At 36.6% G+C, this 12110-nt stretch overlaps 1 protein-coding gene across 2 annotated transcripts in view; it reads right to left on the reverse strand.

The window, feature by feature from the left end:
• Positions 1-12110, reverse strand: part of prkg1b (protein kinase cGMP-dependent 1b) — a 201671-nt gene that overhangs the window by 20439 nt on the left and 169122 nt on the right. For both annotated transcript variants that reach the window (XM_046853942.1, XM_046853941.1), the window contains exon 8: positions 2361-2426. In XM_046853942.1, the coding sequence (XP_046709898.1) occupies positions 2361-2426 (66 nt within the window). The remainder of the gene's footprint in view (positions 1-2360; positions 2427-12110) is intronic.

A 12110-nucleotide genomic window follows, 5' to 3' on the forward strand; every position in this document is an offset into this window, starting at 1 on the left:
TCCATAGTGTTAATATCACGCTGTAATGGCTCTGGTAGCACTGAAGAATAGTAATGGGTGCAATAAATGTTTTGTTTCTACCTGCTTATTTGGTGCATAAAAAGACAAAACTGGATTTACAATCAGTATTTTAACAAATAGGCAAAGATTTGCCATCATGTGTACATCTTCCAGTTACAATAAGAGGTAAAAGGAAATGATTTAAAACTGTGCATGGCAAAATCATTTTTAAAATGGTCTCATCTTAACAATCACTAGTAATCCAGCATATCACTGTTGTTTTTTCTTTACTTGCATTGTGGGATTGAGGTACTGACTGAATAATAAAATGCAGGTCAATTTAAATAAGTCAAAATGACCCATAATGGTGATTGAAATCATCCCCATCACAGATAATCCATCATTGCCCTTTCGGGAGCAGCGAGAGATTACGCAGAAGCGAAACCCTCGTTGATGAGCAGTGCCCGTGACGAGCTGAAAATGCTCTCTCTTTCCTTTTATGCTCAAGCTGTGTGGAGTTTTTGCTGAAGTCTCGTACATCTGGAATTATTTGTTTTTTGTTCCTGCCCTCTATTTCACTGCATTGAACATGTGTCCCAACAGAGCATTTTACTAGTTCAAAGAAGGAAATTATGTTATGTGGACACATTGTTTACCATATATAATAGAAAGTCAGAAAAAAACATATCAGTAATACGGATTACTGAACCTTTGTCCTACATGCCCTACCAGCATGGAGAGTTTAGGTCTGTATGTGTGTGGTCAAAGCTTTCAGGCTGTCTAGAAGCACCTCACACATACGGTACACTAGGGGGGAACAATTCACTGTAAGTAGCTTACAGGCAGCATTGCAGTTCCTTGGCCTCGACATATACATGCTCAATTCTGAACTGTGATGTCTTATTATATATATATTTATAACACAGTTCTGTAGAATTCTTAAATCTAAAGACTTATTTTCTAGAACAGCCGCTTCATCTGTAACATAAATGATTTTATAGTTATTTTTATGCACTTGTTCTAATGCGTTATTGTTTCTACAGTAACAGCTCATTCATAGGGAATTTTTTGGAACATAATACAAGATGAAAGGTAAACAGATTAAGAAATAGGCTGCGGTTTAACAAGTGTTCTGTAAAGATATAAGTACTTTAAAATGGTAAGATTTCTGACATTGGAAAATCTTCAGGACAGATTAAAATGTAATTATAAATTATTTTTTTCAAATCGCTGTGGTAAAAAAGAATGTATTTCAGGACAAAATGAATAGTTGATTGTTTTTCTACAACACACCCCTATGTTTTCTTCCTCAGTCCTTCATTCTTTTTGAATAACCCTGTATTTACATGTTGCATTTATGTTTGTATTGCTCCTATACCTTAATATTAGCAATGCATTTAAGAGTAAAAATGAACTATAAATTCCTATCCTTGCTCAACAAAATACCCTTTCAAGGCTGTTATATGTAACACAAGTTGATCTTATGTAACACAGGTTTTGTTTTGATTTGCTGACTATTATATATTTTATATTATATGCTGTCTGAGTTCACATTATAATCTTAAAGCATCTCAGGAAACTCAAACAAATTGTGTCATATTAAACCAAATAAAACTTTTCCTTTAGGAATTTTTCTAGCCTGCTGATGCCGTTATTTATTTATTTATTTATTTGTTTATTTATTTATTTATTTATTTATTTATTTATTTATTTATTTATTTATTTTTATGTCTGTCTGTCTGTCTGTCTGTCTGTCTGTCTGTCTGTCTATCTGTCTATCTATCTATCTATCTATCTATCTATCTATCTATCTATCTATCTATCTATCTATCTATCTATCTATCTATCTATCTACACTTCTGACATCTAGATGCACAGAGCAATTCTATTTCAACTGTGTGTAAATCACCTCAGGGCTAAAATGCCAACACGGATATACAGCGTCCAAAACAAGAGAATGTGAACACACAGTGGGAACCAATTCGTCACCATTCTCCTGTGGAGCATGCTCCTTGTGAGTGGTAGGGTTGTGTGTTTTGAGCAGCACACACACACACACACACACACACACACACACACACACACACACACACACACACACACACAAACACACTTCAGAATCCGGGAGAGTTACACACACATTTGTGTCCTTGGAGATCTAAGTCTGGAGAACCATTATGTAGGGATTTCACCAAGGTGTCTGTTTTCTCGCATGTGAATTGGTAGCAGTATATACTAGTTCATTTACTAGTTCCCCATGAGAACATGTAAGATGTTAATAAAACTCGGCGATGGCCTGAAAGACTAATAAAGGCAACGTGGCATTGGGACACAAAAAGAGACAAACAGATGTAACTCACTCTCTGTCGATGACCAGGCAGGTGACAGCCTCAGCAGCAATGACATTGGCTGTTCGAATGTCTTCTCTGTGGAAACATATAATGACAACACATCAGTCACATGCCGTCAAATCCGTTCGACACTCTTGATTAATTTATGTGACGGAGCACCATGTGGCTATATCACTTCATTAGGGCATAGAGAAAATGCGGTCATGTGATCCTGCCTGGGGAGTAGGGCTGTAGTAGGAATAAAAAAAAAATAATGATAAGAATCTCAGTGAAATGGGCAAACAAGAATACAAAATTTAACCAGAAATAAATCAATAAATCAGCAAAAATAATCACCAAAAAAAATGGTCATCGATAACTAACTAGAAAAAAAAATCATAAAAGGGGGATTTTTTAAAATTAAGTAAAAAAGTAGATTTATTAAAAAAAAAGGAAGATTTATTAATGAATGATTTAAGGAGATTTCCTAATGAATACAGAATTTGGTCAAATTAAACCAAAAATAAATCATGCCCATTATCAGCAAAAATAAATCAATATATTTACTTAAAAATCAATAACTTACTCCCCTTCATAATAAAATATTATTACTATTTTTTATGTAAATGGTTATCACCTTTCAGGCGTTATTATTATCCAAAATAAGAACACAGACAAGTAATCCATCATTCTCAATACACACACACACACACACACACACACACACACACACACACACACACGAAGAACAGTCATTCTAGCAGCAATATCTTTGAAATTACTCGGTATTGCTCGCCTCTGAGTCATTGAAGTCCTCCTCACTGCAGAAGCTGAGTTCAGACTGAAGCAGACCTTTTAGATCCTCCATCAGTGAAATGCCATGTGGCATTGTGCTAAAGTGGAGCACCAGCTCTAAGTCTGTGTTAAGGGAAATATATGGAGAGTGAAGGAGATCTGAAACACTGTCCTCGGTGATCGCTTCCAGCAGCTGCACTTTGCTTAAGGACTGAATACAGGTGTCCATGCAGGTCACACACACCCACACGTGTAGCCGAGCCACTTTAAGTGAATGTTAGTCTAATTCTTCTATCGAATGCTTTAGAAATACTTGGTGGAATATGATGACAATATTGCATTCTTGTAATGCTTGAAATGTAATGCTGGCTCCTTTTTTTATTAGAGCTGCTCTACTACTGTACTAATGCAACTTCTGGCTCTATTAGTAATCATAACGCTTTCCCCTGATGCTGCTATAAAATAATTCATACCCACATGGATGGCCATTCTAGCTATTAGGAAAAAAAGAAAGATTATGTATAATGAAAATTCGGACTTATCTCAAAATTCTGATCTCAAATCTTCTTTTACTTATTATGCATTAGAATATTTTTTTCTTTCTTGTTTTCTCACGATCAAGAAGACAAAACAACTTGTCGAGATAAAAAAAAAGTTTTTTGTTTTCTCATCATCAGGACTTCATTTTCTCATGATCTTGACATTACAAACATTGTTCCCCTGTGATCATTACTTAATTTTTCTGTGTATTCCGTATAAGAGCATGTTCCAGAGGCAGCATCATTGCAGCTTTTACTTTGATCAGGGAATCAAACTGAAATAGCTTTGTTTCTGTCACTGGTTAACGTACACATAAGTGGAGTCTGCAATACACCAGAAACATGCACAAGAAAAGAAAATCTGTCTTTGCATTTAGATCAGTCATGATAACAAAAAAACCAAAACTTTTGTGATGTCGAGATTACGGAAAAAACACTATTGTTATGGCGAGTGAATTAAGTCGTGATATAAGAAAATAATTTGTTATACGTATCGAGATCACGAGAAAGCTTTTCTTATGCCAAGAACATTGTCATGATCAAGAGTAAACAAGAAAGAAAACAAGTGGAGGCAGATTTAAGTGCAGATATTTATGTAATAAGTAATAAATAAATGAAACACAAAACCAAAGAATTGAAACACAAACTAACCAGAAACAAGAACAAGATCAATTAAACCAGAGCAAGAGCGAAGACAACAACATGAAAAGACAAACATGAGAATGTGGTGCAAGGTCTTTATGAGTGATAATGAGCTGCGAATGTGAATCAGGTCCACAATCAGGTGACATGGTACAGAGAAGTGCAGGGGCTAATCGAAAATTTAGTTCCTGTCCATAATCCTGGCACTTAAACTGATGTCTCAATATTCTTACCTAGATCAAAAAGCCTTCTTAAAATTCGGACTTGGCTTCTGGCTCTGCCGCTGACAGGGGTTCAAGTGCTTGCTTATTATTAATATTATATATTATTAAACTTTTCCAGCTTTTCTGACTTCAAACTGAAGGATCAATTCGAGTAAAATAACTTCCACTTCTGCCTTTTTAGCCTTAACCCGGATTGTTCATTTCAGGCTCCCAGCTGTCTGTGCACTTGAACTTGTATGGAGTTTTGTGGGCTTTACAAAATGCAAACGAGCAATGAGCTGTGTCGGGAACTGTCTTTGCACTTCACGGGTGATCAACAAATGCATGCAAGTACAAAGTAAGTCAGTTTTTCAGAAACTTTTCGCTTGAAATCTTTATTATTTATGATATCAGCGTTACTAGGAGACTGGTAGAACAAAAAAAAGCACATTGAAAAGCACTGAATCCCAGAAGTTATTAAAGTGACAACTACATGTGTAAAGCCTTTTTTATATTTGCACTTGTACATGGTCCATGCTTGGACTGCAAAGTAACTGAAATATAAGATTAAAAAAGGTTTGCTGGTGAAGTTATAAAATAAAACAATAAACAGAGTTATGGTTATGGAAGCTCGGTCTCAGTGGATCATGTCTGAGCATCATGATTGTGTCCATTATTACACATACTCTCCCAGATGGCAATACAATCTAAAATGAGTTCATAATTCATAAGGGTAACAACATGATTCGAATTATGATGGGCTGTAATTATTTTAATCATGCCGTGAAATCAACTTTTAATACTCCTGTTCATGCGGACTTAACTAGAATTGCAAGAAGACGGACCTGTCCATTTACCGGTTTACTGACATGATTAAAACTCTTGAGCACAGTGACTCAAACTTAATGGAAAGAGACTGAAGGCCTAGAAGCTTTATTTTTTATTAATCATTTTCCATATCAAACCCACATTTGCATTTATCAATCTGTATTAAATCCACCTGCCTTATATTATGTAGGTGTCCCTTCAACCATTAAAACAGTGCCTACCCATCAAGACATGGACTTCACAAGACCTTTGTGGTGGTGCTGGCACCAAAACTTTATCACCAGGTTCTTTAAGTTGTAAGGTGGGGCCTCCATCTAGCACATTCTGCCCATTGGGATCTGGGGAATTCAGCTAAAATCCTCATCATGTTGCTTAAACCATCAATGAACAGGTTTGCAATGTAGCAGGGAGCATTACTCTGCTGAAAGGGACCATTGTATTTGAGAAGCTCCTTGTCAAAGATCCTTTTACTTGCCCATTTTTCCTGCTTTCAACACGTCAATCTCCAGAACCAACTATTCAATAGCTGCCTAAGATACTTCACCGCTGTCACAGGTACCGTTAAAACAAGCTCGATGTTAATCACATCACTTGCCTTTGTTTTAATGCTAACTAAGAAGTATACGTTCTTCACAAGAAAGCTTGTTTGGTTAAAGCGTGACAGTATAACAACATTGCCGGCTGTGCTAAAATGCCCGTTTCACACCGTTATTTCAGCAGTAGGCAAATTGTGAACTAACCTAAAACGAGAACGAACAAAGGAAGAGAATTGTTACGGAATGGTTAAGAATGATCAATACATTAAAAAAAACTCTTCACATTTCGTAATTTGAAAGTATGTCTGCATGTTGCCTTGAGATTCACTTGCATCCCATTCAGCTTTTGCAGAAGGTCTTCATGACCCTGATCATGATAAAGCGCTTACTGGAGATTAAAAAAATAAACGAGTTTATGAAACAAATAAAATGAATACAATTTATCTGTTTAATGCTACAAATATCCATATTACTATCTATATCTGAAGTGTGCATGGGTTAAAACTATTTGTTAATACATAAAAAAACTAACTATAATTTATTAATTAATAACAAAAACAATGACAAAAATAATAATAACAATAATAATATTAGGCTGTACATCAGGAGCATCCATGACTGCTGCTATCTCAGTTGAGGCTAGCTGATAAAGTAGCCGTATCTGTCTGGTAAACTGTGCATCTGCCTCTAGTGGTAAAGTGTGGAAATACAACTGAATAGGAATCCTTTCCTACATTATTATTATTATTGTGATTATTATTATTGTTATTATTATTATTATCAAGGGACATGATATATTACTGTTTCAAGAACAGTTCCTGTTCTGAACAAAACATTTTTCATTCCATATAATACATTCACATTAAATCACACACCTACACAGTAGCAAAACCAAAAACATCCATTTACATATTGTCTCCCACCAGATGTATCTATTTGTTGTTGAAAGAACAACAGGATGAAAGAGCATTAACCCAGGAAGAGGCAAGGAAATCGGACACATATGTTCCATGCTCATCATTGAACACATCATATGCACCATCAACATGTGAAGGTAAAAGAGCAGCTGTGAATTTTGGCGTGTATCAAGGGATTGTGTTTGCAGTCGGTAATCTGCCGTCTAGAGACCCGAGTCTTGAATGTGATTGCAGGAAAGAGGAGGTCTGTAAGGCTGAAGTTGACATTATGTTTCCATCATTGCACAACACTGAACAGCAAAACTGTGAGAACAGATACTGTGCTCGGTGTCACCAGGCAGCATTACATTATTCATAAAATTTGCCTCACATGATTGCTAAATCGTACAAACAAACTGAACAAATATTAAAATAGGGAAAAACTGTAACCTCATGTCACTGATCATTTCAGGTGATATAGAACTGGGTGATTGAGCAAGAATTTACAGAAGCCAGACAAAAAAAGAGATAGTAAAGACAAACCAAGTAGAGCAGTGGAATGCACCAATAATCTGTTAAACGTCTGACCTGGGTCAGAATATACCACATAGACTCACATCAAGCCATAAAGGAAAGGTCAAGCCTGTCAATCTGACTGGAATAAAAAATGCATGCAGGGTGAGAACAGAAACGAAAGACAGAGTGGCCCACCGACTAAGAGCTTGCACAGTCGGAATCCAAGTCGTTTAGAGCGCGTGAATGAAACAACCTTAATAAATGTCCTTGAAGTTATTCATAGAGCTCGATAGAGAGTTGAGCCATTAATAGAGTAACAGCTGTAGATAAGATCTAAATAACAGTGACCTTTGGTGCGGTCATTAGAGATTTATTTGACTAATATCGTCAAAGCTTGGGAGGCAAAAACGTAACGTGTGAAACAAATTATCTTAATTACTAAGAACTCAATCAGTCCGAGTGGGTCTTTTCATCATTCCATTGTCTCTTTAACGCCTTATCTTAGTGCAACATAACCCGGGATAACCAAATATCGTTTAAGATAAAAAAGACGGCTGTCTCGCCCCCGACAAGCTCAATGGAGAAGTGATTTGGTTTGCTATAGCGCTCAGTGCTAACAAACACACAAGACTGTGTGCTAATTACCACACACAGCGAAAAAAAGGTGAGATCAAAGGCAAAGAGATCAAGAAGAGTAACACCCTTTCAAGCTAAAACGAAGCCACCACATGGCCTATTAGCGTTTCTCATCAGCGCCGCTGAGTTTAACATCACATCAAAGAGCTTGCCATTTAACAAGACACTGGCTTTGCTTTACATAGATTGACAAAAAATACCCAAAGGAAAACAAACAACAGAATAATACTGTATGTACTGTCCTAGCTCTTAATGGGAAATCATTTTAAAGTGTAATTATACTGTAATTATACTGGGAAGATTCACCAATTTGCATCTTGCACCGGCAAAAAAGTTTATGATTAATTTTTAAAAAGTGTGCATTGGATACAAGTTTTAATTAATTTGATTTTCATTTAATATTATTTAATTCCAATTATTATTTATATATAAGTATTAGTAGATGTGCTATAATTTTGTTATTTAAAAAGTGACCAATAATTTGTGAAATATATTTTATATGAAGATTGATTTCTCCTCGCCAAACGTTACTCAAGCGCCACTGCTGTGAATATGACGTATCACAACAATACAAAAAACATATTGAGAGTCACATAGAATATAAATGAACATGGCAGAGGTAGAGCTGCATCTTCCTGTTGAAAGAACAGGAAAAGAACCTCTGGTTTTATTTAATCTTTTTTTTTTTTGGTTGCACTACAAAGGCCTGTTTGTGAGAGGGCCATGCATTAGACATTAGAAGGCACTTAGTAAATGTATGATTTTTTTGAACCAAAGAAATAAAAGCGAATAATCTGCACCATAATAAAGTGCATAGCATCATATTTTTCCCATTGCGTCATATTGCACTGAATCGCAATGTGTTGAATCAATGTGAAATCGAATCGCACTGCATCATAATTCGGGTGAATCATATCGCATCGTTAGCTGCTTCATTTGTAATCTCTAATCATCGGCTATGTATCGAGATGCAAATCGCATTGGCCCCAGTTATGATATGCATTGAATAAAAATGGATATAAGGCAATCTCAGACAGATGCAAGTGCAGTTTCTGCGGTTTTAATGAAGAGCTTGCAAAACAAATTGGAAATGTAATCCAAAAATCGATAACGAGATCAGGCAAAGGGGTCAGGCGATCAGCATACAACATACTCATCAGATTCGAGAAACGTGGAACAGTTTTAGAGCAAGCAGAGCAAGAGAGCAAATACCAGATAATTCAACTATTTCACAAGGATCAGTGCAGTCTGAGAAGGAACAAACAGCACTAATACTTTGCGATGATTTTATGGTTTAAAGTCCTTTATAAAACGAGTATGTGTGTGTGTGTGTGTGTGTGTGTGTGTGTGTGTGTGTGTGTGTGTGTGTGTGTTTGTATGTTTGTGTGTGTGTGTGTGTGTGTTTCATTAGAAACTGGGAGACGGAGGGTGTGTGTATGTTTTGGGAGTTGTAGGCTCGTAGATTGGCAGAAGTTATAAGTGAAATATCTCTATATGTATGTTTATTTAAGATGTATGGAAGGCAGCTATAGTTTCAGAGCATTGGGGACAGTTGGTATGTTTTTCACCATGTCCATCAAAGTTCTTCCCCATGGTGAGGCCAGAAAAGGAATGTTTGTTTATATCTGCTGTAATGTAAGGGATTTACATTTACATTTACATTTACATTTACATTTGTGGCATTTAGCAGATGCCCTTATCCAGAGCGACGTACAAAAGTGCTTTGAGTCTCTAGTAATGAATAAATCTACACTCTTACGCAAGATTACAAACTTAATATAAATATAACTCGAATTCTACAAACTTGGAAAGTGCTAATTTAGGTATTTCAGGAAGAGGTAGGTTTTCAGTCGTCGTTTGTAGATAATCAGGGACTCTGCTGTACGGACATCTAGGGGAAGTTCATTCCACCACCTCGGTGCCAGACCAGAGAAGAGCCTTGAAGTGTACTTACCTCTTACCCTGAGAGAAGGAGGTACCAGTCGAGCAGTGCTGGAGGATCTCAGACAGCGTGGTGCAGTGCGAGATGTGATGAGGTCACTGAGGTAAGATGGTGCTGGTCCATTTTTGGCCTTGTAGGTAAGCACCAGTGTTTTGAATCTTATATGTGCAGCTATTGGAAGCCAGTGAAGGGAGCACAGCAGTGGGGTGGTGTGGGAAAACTTGGGCTGATTAAACACAAGTCGTGCAGCTGCGTTTTGGATCATTTGCAGTGGAAGAATAGCGTTCAGGGGAAGACCTGCCAGCAGAGAGTTGCAGTAGTCAAGTCTTGAAATGACAAGAGACTGAACAAGCACCTGGGCAGCCTGTATGGACAGAAATGGTTGAATCTTTCGGATGTTATAGAGAAGAAATCGACAAGAATGAGCAACATTAGCGACATGTGGGAAAAAAGACAGTTCATTGTCCATAGTTACCCCAAGGTTACGAGCAGTGGCTGAAGGGGAGAGCAGAGAGTCATGAAGTGTTATTTGGAGATCTTGACCTGGAGATGAATCACCTGGAATGACCAGCAGTTCTGTTTTGCTGGGGTAAGGGATAACACTAACCAACCTTACTTATTGCTGTTGAAGGTGGTAGCTTAGTGATTAAGGTTCTGGGTTACTGATTGGAAGGTTTGGGCTCAAGCCCAGGTATCACCAAGCTACCACTCTTGGGGCCCCTGACAAAGGCCCTTAACCTTCATTGCTCCAGGGGCTCTAGCTCCTAACATCGCTGGGAAAAGCAAATAAAGGATTTCTCTTTGCTTTTTTTTTTTTTTCTTCAGGGTTTACTTCCTGTAGATGTAACTACAAACTGTTAAAATTCATGATCTGCTAGTCATTTTGATCTGCTTGGATTTTCATGCACAAAAATGTTCATACAAAATAGTGTTAAATTGGTGAACACAAAATTGGTGAACAGCGAGTTCTGTGAGAGGAAATGCCTTGAAAACTGATAAAAAAGAATGGTGGAACTGGTTCAAGCTAACTAGAAGTCTATGCTAATTGAAATACCAGAAATCTAAGGCTGCAGTGCCACATAGAAATGTAACTGACAGTTTCCTGAAAAGATCAACAGTTTCTGAAATTCTCAAACCACATTTCTTTTGCTCTTGTCCTGTATTTGCCTGACTTTGGGTGATTGCATGTGAATGTGCAATACAAGAAATGTGCAAAATAAATCACCATCACTATAGAAAACAGAATGAATGCTTAAACATGCATGCAGTAATGCAACGTGACAAGCTTTTTTTAATAAAGTTGTGACAAATGTCACGTCATACACTGACATGTTCGCTCATGCACGTGTGCCCTGTTCTATAGGATGGTGTCATTTCTCTGCTCACCTTTTGAAGTAAAGACGGAGTGTATATGCTGCTTCATACATAAATTAGTTTTTCCATTAATAATTTTATTGTAAATTCCATTTCTATTTTATTGCAATGATTATGATTTTTTATATTGTAATTTTATTACACTTCTACTATTTTTATTCTAATCTTTTGTTTTACTTTAACTCCCATCCTTTTTATGTTTTAGTCTATTTTCTGTTTCCAGTTCATAAAGATGATCTCAGAACATGTCATACAGTATACGGAAATGTATTTGGCAAATCAATTGTTTGTCTTTGCCGATTTACGGTGTTATTGTCCATGCATCATGACCAAGCTGTAAACCATCATACAACCACTGCAGGGCAGATTAAAAGAATGTTAAAAGAGCCCCATTATCGGTGTTTACCTAAATACTTCCACAAATCCATTACTGCTATGGAAACACTCAAGCATCATTACACTGATTACCCATGTTGTCAGGAGCACATGCATGCACCACCGTCCTCTTCCACTAGGTGTCTCTACTAAGTTTTGTGTCCAACCTCAGACTCCAACCAACGTTAAGAGAAAACACCTCACAGAGTTGACTTTTCTGTGCAACGAATCAGATTTCTAAAAAAACACAAATACCTCCATAATGAGAGCTTTTATCTCTGTAGAGCTGCTTTGAGACAATGTCTATTGTTAAAAGTGCTATACAAATAAAAATTAATTGATTTGGAAATGATTAGTTATATAAAATGTACAGTTTATTCCAGGAATATTTCCCGTTGTTAATATTTAAATTTTATCATTAACAACAGAAAGTTGAAGAAAATAAGTTATTTATTATTTCAAATGATATTGCAAGGAATATTTTATAAATGCAGTGTC

Source organism: Silurus meridionalis, chromosome 7 (assembly GCF_014805685.1).
Source record: "Silurus meridionalis isolate SWU-2019-XX chromosome 7, ASM1480568v1, whole genome shotgun sequence".
Classification (NCBI taxonomy): Eukaryota; Metazoa; Chordata; class Actinopteri; order Siluriformes; family Siluridae; genus Silurus; species Silurus meridionalis.